The sequence below is a fragment of the Myotis myotis genome, unplaced genomic scaffold, assembly GCF_014108235.1.
Source record: "Myotis myotis isolate mMyoMyo1 unplaced genomic scaffold, mMyoMyo1.p scaffold_m19_p_12, whole genome shotgun sequence".
NCBI lineage: Eukaryota > Metazoa > Chordata > Mammalia > Chiroptera > Vespertilionidae > Myotis > Myotis myotis.
The window spans coordinates 16261772-16277839 of record NW_023416316.1 but is presented as its reverse complement, the minus strand read 5'-3'; the positions used below and the strand labels follow the sequence as shown (position 1 = coordinate 16277839).

The window sequence follows — 16068 nt, the reverse complement described above, 5'->3', positions numbered from 1 at the left end:
TATGTTAACTGTTCTTATCACAAAAATAATAAGAGGGCAGGGGGAACCTTTTGGAGGTGGTGACTAGGTTCATGGCATAGATTGTGATGATGTTTCACTTATCTCCAAACTCATCAAGTTGTAAACATTAATTATGTACAGGTTTTAATGTGTAAAATAGAAACAACTCACAAGAACTCCTCTTAGTCCACTTTTTCCTTCAGCAAAAATCTTGGTACTATAGTACAAGAAAACTAGAGACATCTCATAAACACAGATGCAAATGTCCTAAATATAAACAAATCAAATCGAATAATCTATCAAGAGGAGATACAATGTAACAAAGCTAGTTCAATATAAGGAAATCTATCAATGCAATTCATTCCATGAATGGTTTAAAGAAGAGAATCTATGCCAACAAGTCATTTGATAAAATTCAGTGGTTGTTCTGAATTAAAACTAAGTGGACTAATGACATAGGAAAGTATATATAGAAAAATAAGCATTTTCTACACTGGCAATAGCTATTTAGAAATGGAAATGGAAACTATATCCCATTTCCACTTTAATGACAAAACGATAAAAAATACTTGAAAATTGAACAAAAGTTGCAAGTTATAAAGAAAAGCTTTTATTGCTGTTTATAGAACAGGGTCTACATAAAGTTCAATAATATCATTAAATCTCAATTTCATATAAACTTAGTGGCATTCCTATTTTATTTCTTTTGAGGAAAACTGGTTAAAATATCTAAAAGTTCATATGGAAAAATCAAGTGTCCAAGATAGTTTTTAAAACCGTGTGTGTGTGTGTGTGTGTGTGTGTGTGTGTGTGTATTTAAAAACAAGGAAGGGTGAAACTTGCCTTACTAGTTCTTAAAATTTACTTTGCCTAGCCAGTGTGGCTCAGGGGTTGAGCGTCAACCTATGAACCAAGAGGTCACGGTTCAGTTTCCAGTCAAGGGTACATGCCTAGGATGAAGGCTCAATCCCCAGTAGAGGGCGTGAAGGAGGCAGCCAATCAATGATTCTCTCTCATCATTGATGTTTCTACCTCTCTCCCTCTTCCCTTCCTCTCTTTTGAAATCTGGCTGGGTTGCTCAGTTGGTTAGAGCATCGTCTCAGTAAGCCAGGGTTATGGGTTCTCTACCCAGTCAAGGCACATACAAGTATCAACCAATGAATGTATGAATAAGTGGAACAACAAAGAAATCTCAACCTCTCTCTCTCTCTCTCTCTCTCTCTCTCTCTCTCTCTCTCTCTCTCTCTCTTTCTCTCACTCCCTCAAAAACCAATAAATAAAATTTTTTAACAAAGTAAATAAAGTTTTACTTTTAAGCTGCTGAATCAAAATAAAATGATTTTAAAAATGAAAAAAAACACAAAATAAACTATTATTGTGGTATAGGAATAGGTAAATAGATGAATGGATTATAACTGTTCAGAAATAACTTTTTTTTTCCTATTCAGTGGGAAAGTATGGTTTGTAAATGGTGCTGCCATTATTGGCTATCCATTTAGAAGAAAATAAAATTGGGTCTGTATTACACTACGTAAAAAAACCTACATGGGTTAAAGAAAGATAATACAAAAGCATTAGAAGAAAAATTAGGATATTAATTATACAGGTTTAGGGTAAAAGCTGTCTTTGTAAGCAAGGCGGGAAACCCAGAAATCAAAAGAGAAAAGACATCTACACTTGCCTATACGAAATTAAATTTAAAAAAATTAAATAAGGCATTTCACTTAAGTGTTAAATTAGTAACTGTTGTATGGTAAACATAATAACAAACCAAATAAAAAAGCAAAAGACAGAAAAACATATTTTTTTCAGCCTTCATTTTGTATTGCTACAATTTGCTATCCCCATCCCCTTCAACTCAGGCTACTCCATTTGTTGGATCCCTTGTTTTAGGGTGGGGTTCAATGTTTGGGGAGAATATCCAGGCTCCTACAATGAGAGGCAAGGGGTGGGACACGCCAGTGTTGATCCCAGGGGTATGCTGAGTTTCAGAGGAAAGAGGAGTATCTTATGTCCATCACAATTGGAGAGACAGGTGATACTCTGGTGAGGTCTACTAAGTTTGAACTGGGCCTTGGAACTTGGGAGTAAGGCCTCTCACAAGACTTCAAAGGTCAGCATCACTATCACCAGCAATGAACCTAAATGCAAGTAACTCCCTCTAACATGAAAAGCTCACAGGAAAATGAAATACTCTCAGAGAAAGAATCGAAATTTCTATTGCAAGAGCCAATCTGGGGCGTTGGGGCTGTTCCAATCAATTCCACGTGATGAGGTGTTTGGGAAAGGACCTTGGAGGCTGAACTCACACTTTTGGCTCCCTAACAAGGGTCTATCCAGAATATTTGAATATGCAAACTATGGAGCAGAAAGTATATTATGAACATTTAATATAGAAAACCAAGAACATCTAAGAACAATTGCATTTTCTTTAAGGTATGACCAACTCTAAATCATTCTGTGATTGGTCTATCAACAAAAACAATGGGATGTGGCAGGTAGCACTATTTCTTTTTCAAAAAAACCTCAGACGAGTTTGTCCATCAGCTCTACCAGGGACTTTTTCATACACTAGACGTCGCTTTTTGAATTGTGGTAGTTGTGAACTCGTGAGATCTGTTAAAAGGAGAAAAAGGAAAACCATTTTAGTGCTGAAAATAATAAAGTGTAGCTATTTTTTCCAACTATTCAAATGGATCTTGTCTTTTCATCATCTGAAGTTTTAAAATTTTCAAATTGGGATAAAATAATGACTATTAAAATTAAATTTTTAGCATAAATGCACCTGTACCTAATGGCCCAGTACTAATTAGTGTTATAAACACATATTTGTATGGCCATACCTTATACAAATAACTAAATCTCTCCTGATTTAAGACTCTTGCCTTTAAGTTTTCCCTCAGTAAGCCTGTTCTTTAACCCATACATGTAATGTTGTAAAATGTATCCTGAACTAGTATAGATGGTGGTGATGTGTAGACTCATCTTACATGACTATATTCTATATGATATACACTAGCCTGAAATAGCCTGGATTGATTAAATCAGTATAAAAGCAGGCTAAAATTTAAAACCATTCTAGGATTATTCCTGGAAATATATAATCTCATAATTGCAAAAGTTGGATGCCATTACAAGCAAATTAAAAAAAAAAATGTAGTAGATAGTTTTGTCATAGATATCACAAATAATACACTTAAAGGACAAATGGAAATTATCTTGAAGTTATGCTAATGGCTTTGAATAAATTTTTTAGGGCTGCATCAATATGAATTCAAAATGTGTTATATCTTAAACATATTTGGAGATAATGATGTGTTAGGGAAAACCACAGTAAAAAGTCAAAAGTTGCCATAGTGATATGAAGATACTATCATCAAAGATTTATGTGAACTATTTGAATGAAATTACTTTATGAAAATAATTGGAAAGTATTTATATATAATTTAAATATATATATTTATAACTAAATTAATGACTATTCCATCTATATCCTAAAAGCTTAAATATTAAAATTTATTTTAAAATATTTTCTGAAGTCTTATTGAGCAAATGGGAGGATTATTCTATATTGAGGGCCCTATATTCAAGAACATACAATTATTTGTATGCTTAATTTGTCCCAGGGTGGAAAAAAGATGGAATTTTCATCCAGTTTATTTATGAAGCTGGAATAATCCTCATGTCAAAATGAAACAAAGCACAAATAACACAATAGATTAATTTCATTATGAATACAGGTATGAAAATCATAAATATTAGCAACCATGTGTAGCATATTTTAAAAATCACCCCTCAAAACCAATTCAATTTATTACAGAAATGGCAAAAATGGTTTAACACTGTTAAACTCGTCAGTACAATCCTTGACATTAATAAGTCAGTGGAGCAGTGGAGAAAACATGCTTGATTTATCCCAATAGGTGCCAAAAAGAGTTTATAAAATTCAGCATCTGTTCCTCACAATAGTTCTTACAAAACTAGGGATAAAATACTTAGTAAAATCAAGAACAAAGAAATTATGACCATTAAAGGGGATCAAATCCAAGTTTTGTGAATCCTGGAGGTTCTCTTTTAATAAAAGAAAGAATATAAGATTTTCAGGACCCCTCTCAGGTTTCACAAAAGCGCCTATGCAAAAGAGGAGCTCTGAAGCTTAAGCTTCTCCCTTTTTTTCTCCCATCATGGCAAGGTCACCTTGTATGGCCATTAGAACTTAACATTTTGTTCTAGATGTTCAGGAGGTAGCAACAAGAAATGGCACAAAAGAAAGGTATAATTACCATAAATGAGGAAATAAAATTGTCCTTTAAAATTTTGATATGATTAAATGTTCAAAAACATGAATTGCATAATAGAGCTAATAGTAAGTATCTATTTAACAGGATTGTCAGAATTAAATAATCCACGTAAGAGGCCTAAAATGGCACGTGGCATATAATAAGCTCTTGTGGGTGGGTGGGAAGTAATCAACCAAAAAACGTGTGTGTGTGTGTGTATGTATATATATATATATTCCATGGACACAGACAATAGGCTGGTGAAGGCCTGGGGCAGGGGTGGGGGCAGGCTAGAAGGGGTGAATAGGGGAAAATGGGGGACATATGTAATACTTTCAACAATGAAGATTTTTTAAAATAGCAGCTCTTAATAAATTTTAGCCCATTCAATATCCCTGCCTGACAAATTTTCTAATTCACTGATATTTCTGTTTAATCTTTGTTGATTTTAATCTTCTGATTTTTAGATTTGTTCTGTGTTTTTCACTTCTAAAGTTGAATGCTTAGTTCATCTAAAGGTACAAGAATTTGATATATTTTCTTTGCATTTATTTTCTTAGCTATCTCTAATTAGAATTCTGATTTTTCCTTTGAACCAAAAGTTATTGAGGACTCTTTAAGTGTAGTCATTAAAACAAAAACATTTTTTTAAAATTTTGAGATGGTTATATCATCTTAAGTTACATTTGAGAATAGTGTATTAACTATTGAATAGCATTACCTGTTAATGATTTCCTGTCTCCTGGGTTAGATGAAGGTTCAGCATGCCTTTTCTGTCCTAAACATGTTCTACCTCTTTGGTAGAAATAAAGACTGTTGAATTCTTTTTGATTTATATTAGAATCAGAAGCACAAAACAAATCCAAACTGGGGACAGATGGTAATTCTTTCCAGAAAGTCTCTTTAGTCCCAGCACTTGAACTTCTGTATAGGAGGCCTCCTAACTCATCTGATAGACATTTTTGTTGATTAGTGAATAAATTATCTTTCTGAGAGTACCATTTGTCACACACAGTCTCCTCTGAACCATACTGTAGGTTGAATGAGTGATTCTGTTGTTCCCATACATTTTCCTTAAAGCTCCAATGAGGAGGTGATTGAGAGCCTTCTAATGAAAAGACAGGGGCAAATTCTTCTTTATTTATAGGTCTTTTTGCTTCATGTGTTCCCTTTTTCTGATAATTTATAAAATTAAGGGCAACTCTCTTCTGAGTGTTGATTGGTGATATTCTGCTTTCACAATTCATTTGTGTTAGATCTAAAGAAAAGACATCTGTCTGTGAATCATTCTGGTTTAGAAAGGGGTTACCAGATGAGTTCCCTGATTTCATATTCATCAGAAAAGAATTTTTCTCTATGTTAGGGTTACAACTGGAGTCTTTCCAATAGCTGGTCTGACTGTAAGAAGTCACAGGTGGTAAAACGCACGGCATTTCTCTTTCTCTTAGTTCCATCAGGGAAAAGTTATAGTTTGAAGTGCTGTTTGTTTCTTCCTGCACTGTCTCTCCTAAGTGTAAATTCTGGTAATATTCATGTTCTTGAATGGCAGAGTCTAAAGAGTCAGAAGCTGAACTCTGAGAAGGGAAGGTACTGGTTTGATTCCTATTTTCCTGAGGTGATGACATTTGAGGTGATTTTGTTATGGGAGAAGAACCAATCTTGAATAAGGAAGTGATGTCACAAAAATGCTAAAAATAGTTAAAAATTAATTAATACAATACAAATACAATATGAACATCAGTCAAATAAATATAAATAATAATGCTTATCTATATGAAAAGGAGGCTAAATATAAATAAGTAGTCTATTATAGGTATTATATTGACCCATGTAATATTAACATAATTAGGCTCTGTTAAAAGAAAAACATTGTAATTTGCATCTATTTTCTAATCAGTTATAAAATAGTTTTTTAGTTACACAAGTTACACATGAATACCATTTCCTTGATAAAAATTTAACATTTTACCAATGAGGCTAAAGTTCTCTTTACTATAATGAAGGGTGTCAGGATTGTTTGGAAGAGATTATGTAAATCCATTTGAATAGAATGTATAATTAAATATTTGGGGGCACAATAACATTTCACAATGATTTAGATCGTGATAAACTGACTGTACTGAATTATGTGTATAAGGTAACTTTAAAATGTATAATGTGATTGACAGCCTATGAGAATTCTATATAAAATTTAGCTCAAGGAAATTAATTGTTTGCTATGTGAAGTCCAAAACAATTACACTTGGATACCTTCATTTTGAATACCCTTATTGTAAAAATACATACTCAGATGGAAAGGAAATAAACCTTTATAAGAATATAGATCTCAAATAACTAACCTTTAACACTTTTTCTGGAACTTCAGGTAGGAGTTCCTGAAGTTGACAAAGAGTTGCTAATAATATCCAGTGGAGTGAAGGTCCTTTATGTAACATGAGCTGAGCCACCAATGGGTTAATACATGGGAAATCAAGTAAGTACATTTCTTCCTAGAAAAGAGTTTAAGGAATAATCAGCCATTGGTCTTTTAAAAGTGACGCATTTTATTCTACTCATTCTATTGGATTAAAACTTTTGTCATTGCACCTACATGCAATTTGAGATGCCTGGAAAAAAAGTATGGCTAGGAGGGAAAGAAACTTTCATACACTCTCAGTCTAATCACGCATTCAAAAAGATGTGTTACAGTTCACCTTCTTCACATGACAATTGTTTTAACCAATGCTACATTTTCTAAAGAGAAATCTTTTACAGGACTTAGTATAGGACCTCAAGATTTATCTCTCCCTTTGTATACCATATACTATCACTGTTTGATTAAGATGAACCATGTTTCTGATACTTAAGAGATGTTATAATTTCAGGAAAGCCTTGTTGTAATGACTATATAGGGAGAACTTCTATCGACCATAACTGACCTTGACAGTCTAAAAATGTATGTTTTCAGGTCTAGAAATATAGCAGCCATCTCTATATTCCATTTTTTCCTGAATTGCTCTGGCTTTTTGTACCCTCTCTGATTTTTATCAAATGACAGACATGTGAGTTGACATATCTTGGTAGGACACACATATACATGTCATATAATTATACCCATACTTGCTGATTGTATTATGTTCTATTTAAGCATGTAAAAGTTCTGTGATTTAATAGATATGAACATTTTATTTTATTAGTTTGTTTTATAATTTTAGTTTTTGAGTAAGTAAAAATCACATGGTTCAAAACTTTAAAAGTAGTGAAAGGTGAAAAGTCTCATTCCCACCCATTACTCCAGTTCTCTTTGGAGATAACCATTGTTATCATTTCTTGGTATCCTTCCAGAAGTATTTTATTAATTTATAAATAAACACATACATATTAATTTCCCCTTGTTTTTCACAAATGGTAGTATAGTGCATGCTCTGTCCTGCAACTTCGATGTTTCACTTAACAATCTATCTTGGAGATTATTCCATATTGGTACATAAAGAGCCTTGTCATTCTTTTTTTAATGGCTTCATGATTTGGATATATTTTAAATATAAAGGTAACAGAAACATTGAGTTGGTATGAGGTCTTGGAAATATTTATGCTCAAACCAAAGGAATTTCTAAAAATTAACTATTTAATCTTATAAGTACTTTAAAACTCTACTTTGAGTTTCAATAATATAACTGAATTATTGACAAATCATGAAACGATAAAATTTTGCTATTCTCTTAACAAATTTACTATTCTTAAATGTTTAAATTTAGGAATTAGAAAAATAGTTATGTTTTAAAATATATTAGGCATTAAAGTCATTACATCACCCTATAATAACTTAGATTTGAAAGTTCATTATAAAAGATCTCATTAAAATAGTTCTGTGAAGTTAACAAATACAAATATTTCTAGAAAATGGTCTAAGTAAATGTTGTACATGATGGTTTTGTCATATATGCTCATGCAAGCACTGGAGAACAAAATATACTACCAGAAAGAGAATTCAAATACAGGTATTCATATTTGCTTTGAAAATATCTAACTTATTTATTTAGGAAATAAACCTTAGATGGTGAAACTTCAAGCCAGGATTTATCCAACCATTCATGAGGATCTCTCTTTGAAGTCATTAAATTGTGGTCAGCAATTTGTCGGATTATCAATGCAGTCTCTTCTACCCCTGGAGCAATTATTAGCTGAAAAATATATTTTAATGTCAGACTACAGAAAACATTTGGAAGTAAATTATATCATTCAAAAATTGTTTATAATTAGAAGAAAAAAAACCCAGCAGGGTCTAATCTTTGAGCACTATTTTAGATATAATTTATTAATTTGTCTATGTGAAACCCAGGACATTTTTTTGTGTGAGGATAAGCAATTTTCTTTCCTTCTTTAAGAATGATATCCTTGTAGTTTCCAATTTTTGGAACTAAATTGTTTTTCCTCACTTCCGTTGACATTTATCAATAACATCATTTAAATCTATTTGGTATTATATTTCATCTGTATTAGAAGAAAAAGCAATTTGGCTATCACTAGTAATGTTTAATATTTTGCTTTTTCGAGGTTAACCTAATAGTTCTCAACTAAAATAAGAACTTTAAAAAGACAGTGTAAGATTTGTTAAAAACTAAGTTAAATATAAAGGATATTTGTGGATGAATTTGAAGCTTTGTTAAAAAAAAAAAAAAAGAAAAAAAGCCTGGCCGGCATGACTCAGTAGTTGAGCGTCAACCTATGAACCAGGAGGTCACTGTGATCAATGATGCTCTCTCATTATTGATGTTCCTCTCTCTCCCTCTCTAAAATCAATTTTTAAAAAAGGTTTTAATTTAGAGTAGCCTTCCCTAGCATTTTTGGCTTATTTAATACTAAGATAATGCTGCCAAAAATGTGTGTATTAAACTAAACTCTAAGAAAGAATTTCTTCATTTCCCCTGCTTCCTGTCTGTCACTTGTGTTTCCCTCCATGCCTTTCTTTCTTCTGAAATGCCAGTCTTTCTCTTCCTCTTTCATTTCTATTTTTATCTTCTTTTAGGTTCGGTTGAAGGAAAGATAGTTCATGGGGTAGCAGTCTAATGTGGAGAGAGAAATAACTAGCCTAAACAATCATGTCTTAGAAATATAAATACGCTGTCCTGTAGTAGAAATTTAAAAAGCAAGGACTGTACCAATCTCAAAAAATAATTATGACAATTTTTTATTTCACAAGAATTTTAAATATAAAACTGTTGGTACATATCTGGGAAATATAAGTACTCTAAAGACAGATTTTCTCTAAATTATATTAAATATGTATAGAGTGCACAGAAGTACACTGTTTGAGTACAATTTTATTTTATTGTTAAGTTTTACGTGTTTTGAGAATATTTGATAATAGAAGAGTACTGAGCCCCAGATTTGGAAGAATGTCTAAATTTCAGAGCAATGACATTGAAAAAAGAGCTAAGAAAGAAGACTAATTAGAGGTTACCAAAATATATGTCCTAAGATTTCCATTTTACAACAGATAAGAACTTAGTATATCTTTCATAAGTGAGCATTTTTTAAAAAATATATTTTTATTGATTTTTTACAGAGAGGAAGGGAGAGGGATAGAGAGTTAGAAACATCGATGAGAGAGAAACATCTATCAGCTGCCTCCTGCACATCCCCCACTGGGGATGTGCCCGCAACCAAGGTACATGCCCTTGACTGGAATCTAACCTGGGACCTTTCAGTCCGCAGGCCAACGCTCTATCCACTGAGCCAAACCGGTCAGGACAAGTGAGCATTTTTGATCAAGGGATATGTTTATTTTTATTCATATCCTGCTATGATTCAAATAAATATAGGTAGTAATTAAGAGATAAAGTATTATTTTATATTTATTAAACTAAAGACTTTTAGGACAGAAGTTTATGTGGAAAGAATATTCATTAATTTAAAAACTGTTCTTTGACTTTTAGGCAGTTTTGACTTACCTATTTAATGTTTCTTCTCATTGGGTATATGAGTTTGAGTATAATTTTGGTTTATGAAAAATACTTATGAACAAACATATAGGAAAAAAATACCTTTACATCCAGTTCTTCTGATTTTAGTCCAAATGAAACTAAAGCTGCGTAAATCAGTGCTAGGTGATGAAGTGTCTTTTCTGTAAGATAATACCTAAAAAGAATTATATTACTATACTTCCACTCACTTGACATCTGATTATACTTATTAAAAATTCATTGTTTTCCATATTTCATGTTATTAACCCTTTGTACGCCATAAGTGTCTGTAGATGCTTTAAAAAATAATTTTTTGTGAGAATTTTCAACTGAAAATATTCAAGAACACCTGAATTGTGAGTAATATATTTATTTTTATAATATTAATTGCAAATTGATTTTTTTTTTTTTTAAAGAAGTCTGTTTATTGAAAGGATCTGAAAATAGTAATAAGGCTCTCAACATTTAATAAACTTTCAGGATATTAACAATATGAAACATTAAGAATTTACTTCAAAAACCCATAGCTTTCTAGACCATCCCAACATCATCTGCTTCAGGGCGGGCGGGGCTTGGGTTCCGCTCCCTCAGCCCGCAGTCCAGCCCCCAGGTGGGTGGGCAGGTGGCAGGGAGCCCACCTGTGTCCAACACCAGGCCGAGTGCCAAGCACCACTGAGGTCCAGGTGCTGAGGTTCCCCAGCAGGGACAAGAGTGGGCACAGCACTCCATCAACACACGTCCACACAGGCACGGAGGGCAGAGACCAGCCATCGAGGCCTGGCTGAGGGTGGCCACGCATGTGGCTCTGGACACCTCATTAGCACAAGATTGGGGCGTGTGTCCCTGCAGGGGGAAGACCCTGCCCGCCATCGCCCCGACATGAGGCCCAGGGTGGTGCTGAGCCCTTCCTTCTCCCTGTGCAGCTGATGGAAACCCACAGAGAGAAATCCGCTACTCAAAGGCCCCACTGAGGGTGTCTGCTGGGCCAGGGGGCCAAGCCACATGCAAACAGCCTCGGCTCCAACCATGGACTCCACCCAGGCTCTGTCCCGCACGGCAAACGTGCACATGCTTGCACACGCCCCAGCCAGCGGGCCGAGGGAGGGCGATGCTGGAAGGATGGGGTGTCCTTGAACCCCAGGGCCCGCATGAAGCATCAGCACTCCCTTCCGCTTGCACACGCTTGTCCCAATCTTCTTGTGACAACTGGGAAGGCCCAAGGCTCCTAAGTGAGTCACCGCACGGCGGCCATGGCAGACTAGACAGAGGTCCCACCCGCGTCACAGAGCACACAGGACGAGGCTCCGCGTTAGGGCAGGGCGCGCCCTCCTCCGGGTCCTCCTTGCGCACCAGCATGAGAGTCTGAGACTGCCCGCTGGGCGGGGCGACTCACTCGTGAGGAATGTGGGCCAACCTCACCTGCCGCCACCAGGCTCCCGGTGACACTCACTCTGGCCCCGTCACACCAAAGCAGGGGTAGGAGGCGGGCCATCCGCCCACCAGCCTGTGACCACCTCCCAAGTGCTCCTCACAGGTGCTCCCCTGGGGGCTCGGGGAGGTGCTGTGAGACACTTATTTCAACTCCAAGGACAGGTCCCTCCACTCTGCTCCCTCTCAGTGTGACAGGCTGACCCGTGGTTTCCTGACAGAGAACACGAGAGCCCGTGCAGCTCGTGGGATGGGCCTGACTGTCGCTTACGTGGCTTATATAGAAATGCAAAAAAGGTCAGATTTAAAATGCTAAAAACGGCTGATCCGGCTGACAAAGGCAGATTCTGGGGCTCCTTCTCTGGCTACAGACAGAAGACGTGGCACCTGATGCCTGCAGGGCATGTGACCGGACCACACGTGCAGCGCAGCGGGCGAGGCTAGCTCTCCTCCTCCCCCTCCTCGTCCGTGAAGTGAGCCTGCCGCTTGCGCACGTTCCAGTGCAGACACTGGGCCAGGCTCCCGAACCAGTCGCTCACAGGGTCTCGCACGCAGATGGAGGGGAGCGGGTAGCATGAGGTAGTGATGCTGATGCTGTCTCCATGGCGGATCTCCTGCCTCTTCCGTCCATCGAAGGACACCCACACGGTGTTCCTTGCTTCCGGTGACAACATGATCTTGAGCTCGACTCCTGCAGGGACCACGATGGGCCGGAATGACAGGGAGTGGGGACAGATGGGAGTGATCATGATGGCCGGCACGTTGGGGTGGATCATGGAGGCCCCGGCCGCCACTGCGTACGCCGTGCTGCCCGTTGGGGTGGAGACGATCGCGCCATCACCCTGCACCGTGGTGATGAGGTGCCCGTCCAGGTAGACGTCCACGTTGGACAGGTAGGAGGAGGGGCCTCTATCAATCACCACTTCGTTTAAGACCTGGTGCTGCATGACCTGCTTCCCGGCCTCCGCGTCCCAGTCCGAGGCCGGCACCCCGTTTTCAATGACCCCGTTAGGGATGGCCATCTTCTTCCCTCTGAGTTCCTTCACGACCTTGACCTTCAGCCGGCTCCGGAGAATGATGGCTGCGTTCCCCTGTATCACCTGAGTCACTTGGGTCTGAAAGTTCTCAAAGTTGAAGGGGGTCAGGAAGCCCACGAGCCCAGGTGGAACGCCATGATGGGAGGCACGCTGCCCTGGAAGAGCGAGGAGGCGTAGAGCAGGGTCCCGTCCCCGCCCAGGCAGATGATGAAATCGATCTGGTTGGAAATGTCGTCATAGTCTTCTCGGAAGGTGCAGAACTTCTTCACGGGCCCGAAGCTGTCGTCACCCACGATAGCAGGGTCTTCTAGAACCTTCTTCTCCACATACACGATCATGTTGTTCTCCTCCATCAGGTACACGCAGAGCTCCTTGAAGGGCTGCAGCAGGCTGGCGTCCCGGATCTTCTTGATGACGAGGACGCTTTTCGGGGACTTGTTCCACGTCAACCGCTGGCTGGCAGGGTCCTGGATGTGCATGATGGTCTGGGGGTTCTGCAGCACACAGGCCTTTGGTCCGAAAGTGGTCACTGGGCATGGCCCGTGCAGAGAGCGGGTCCTCCTGAACTCCTTGGTGCTCGCCAGGGCGGGCGAGGCAGACAGGCTGCGGGACTTGGCGCGGCCCCGGATGGGGTGGCCCGGCAGAGCGTCCTCATCCCCGTGGCAGGCGGCACAGCGGTAGGAGGACGTGTCTGCGCTCAGCCCCCTCCGCACGTTGACTTTCTCCGGCTCCATCTCCATCATCGATGAACAAGGGCTTCGGTCCAAACACCAATCCCGTTCGCTGCCGCGGGCGCCTGCGGGGCCGTCCCCTCGCCCGGCTCCGTCCGCGGACTCCGCCACCCCGCAGCCGCTCGTCGTCGCTAGCCGGGCCCCCGGCGCCGCGGCCGCACCCCGCCCCATGGCCACCGGGACCGCGGCGCCGGCCCACCGCAAATTGATTTTTTAATTAAATTCAAAATATCATGGCGTGTGGGGATGGTTTCCAGTTTGGATGCCTGGCAGTTAACTGGTGAAAATAACCTGGCTAACACAATACTAGTATGGCAGACTCATGGGTATTTGTCTACTTAGTATTTTTCTGAAAAAAAAATTTTTTTCCCACCTCCATTTTTAAAAAATATTGTTAAATCTAGGAGATGCTAGGGTGTGGGGAGGAAGGGGAGAAATTTAACTTATCCCCTTACTGGTCAGTGTCTTGGCATGGATTTTTTTTTTTATAATTCTTCATTAATGAAAAAAGTATAGCAAGATGCTCATTAGTTGGTATTTTTAATAAGGTTTTAGAAGTGATTTAAGAATGACTTATCTTTTAACAGACAAGTATAAGAATTTTAAAGTAATAAGAAGTGAAATACTTAAAGCAGCAATTCTTAGGGAGATAGAGGAGGAAAGGATGATTTGTACAGCATGTTCAGGGGAAACATATCTCCAAAATCTCGATTTGTTTGACTATGGGCATGCCTCCACCTTGAGAATCCCTGACTTAAAGCAAACTAGATGAGCAAGCAGAAAATTAGCATAGCTACTTCTATTCACAGAAGAGGACTGAATAAAACTTAAAAAATATGAATGTGACTTTAGATGAAGAAATGTTTACTTACTCTGAGTTTGTTTTTTTGGCATATAAAACTATCCAACAATAGCTGTACTGGAATGATAATGCCATCAGTCTCATAATGATGTTGTCTGATGCCTTCTCACAATTCAATTCTTCTAGATCCTACCAGTAAAAAATAAATAAAAAAGATTCACTAGGTTAATAGTTGTTATGAAATTATTTGTACCATATTTCAAAATCTATATTATATAGATTATAGCTTGAGGAGAAGCATGGGCCTGGGCTTCTATTTTATGAAAAAAATAAAATCACACTGGAAGTATTGGGGGGAAAGCTACAGTAGATATAAAACAACTAGTGAATTTCAACAAGAAAGGCTCATGAATCTCCCAAAGTCCTAGATATGAAGAAAGCAGCCTGCAGTATCCCAATTTGGGTCAAGTCCTTTGTAGATAGGGGTCTGGCTACTCCTAAAGGCTACAGAAACTATGTTTAAAATAGATAATTTGCTTCCAATGCTTCCTTAAGGAAAATGAGAAAGCAGCAGTTAATGTGCTTCTAGGAATCTCTATGTAATGGTCTGGAATTCTCTTTTTCCTTTAACACAATCTTAGATCGAGCAAATAATTCAGGAAGTGGCTTACTCTAATAGTAACTTATGTAAGTGATTAAAACAGTTTTCCTAAACAATATTTCCCCCAAATAACTGCTTTTTAAAAGAATCTTAAATATACGAGACACAATATCTCTTAAGAATCCCTCTGCCTGGCCAGCATGGCTCAATGGTTGAGTGTTGACCTATGAACTAAGGGGTCATTGTTCCATTCCCCGACAGGGCACATACCCCGGTTGTGGGCTGGTCCCCAATGTGGGGCGTGCAGGAGGCAGCTGATCAATGATTCTCTCTCATCATTGATGTTTCTATCTCTCTCTCCCTCTCCCTCCCTCTCTGAAATCAATAAAAATATATTAAACAAACAAATAAAAACAAATCCTTAAAAAAACAACAAACCCTCTAACAGAGCTTTGTGTTTTCATCATATATTATATTGTTAACATTTGCTCATAATATTTCTCATTAATTTCTATTCCATACCGTCAAACTGGTTTCTTCAATTAAGCAAACATCAAGGAGATTCAGACAAGAATTTTTATATCTTAAATTACAAACTATGTGGATTTTTTAAGAGACCCTGTCTCGTTAAAAACCGGCTATTTATTGGCAATTCCAACTTACCTCACAGGAAATGCCATATTTCCGATCATGGACTAATATACTGCCCCCTTTTAAGAAACATAGTGGCTAGGATTTAGTTTTTAAAGTTTTCAACAATATACTTATTATATAAATGCATTTAAAAATAGGACAATATACAATATTAAAGATTCTATATTTGCTTTGTCTTAAAGTATGTTAAAAATTATAAGCATCAAAGAAGCTTGGTAATGGCCATTTTTCACAGTCATGATTTTGGCACTTGTGGCCCACTTGCAAAGTTTTGGAAGAAATCGTTAATAGATCGTGTTAAGCTCTCTATAGTAAAGCTAATAATAAAATTACATAGTTATATATCTTTTTAATTTATTTGATTTATTTTTGATTGTATAGTTTTACCTGCAAAATTATGGCAGTGTGTTCATCAACTGTCACTACTACATAACACTCCGTACCTCCAAAGAATTTCATCGACTCACTGCAGCATCTTTCCACTAGTGTGATATTATAGCTGTAAAATACAATATTTGGGGGTGACATAATGAAATGGCTAAGAAAATTCTTTAAGAAAAACTATTGTCCTCCTGCATATAAAATTATTT

The 16068-nt window shown here is 37.8% G+C and overlaps 2 protein-coding genes across 2 annotated transcripts in view; both read right to left on the bottom strand.

Annotated features, from left to right (window-relative positions):
* Positions 1–1344: 1344 nt before the first annotated feature.
* SHOC1 (shortage in chiasmata 1) overlaps positions 1345–16068 on the bottom strand; it is a 61871-nt gene continuing 47147 nt past the window's right edge. Inside the window, exons 22-28 of the mRNA XM_036330020.1 lie at positions 15866–15977; positions 14294–14412; positions 10307–10400; positions 8312–8443; positions 6620–6769; positions 5002–5968; positions 1345–2616 (exon numbers count right to left, since the gene is read on the bottom strand). Coding sequence (XP_036185913.1) covers positions 2516–2616; positions 5002–5968; positions 6620–6769; positions 8312–8443; positions 10307–10400; positions 14294–14412; positions 15866–15977 — 1675 coding nt within the window. The 3' untranslated portion in view covers positions 1345–2515. The remainder of the gene's footprint in view (positions 2617–5001; positions 5969–6619; positions 6770–8311; positions 8444–10306; positions 10401–14293; positions 14413–15865; positions 15978–16068) is intronic.
* LOC118667184 (NAD kinase-like) lies at positions 10624–13610 on the bottom strand. The gene is given in 2 exon segments (XM_036330019.1): positions 10624–12806; positions 12809–13610. Coding segments are annotated over 2 exon segments (1497 nt in total). The 5' UTR covers positions 13593–13610; the 3' UTR covers positions 10624–12093.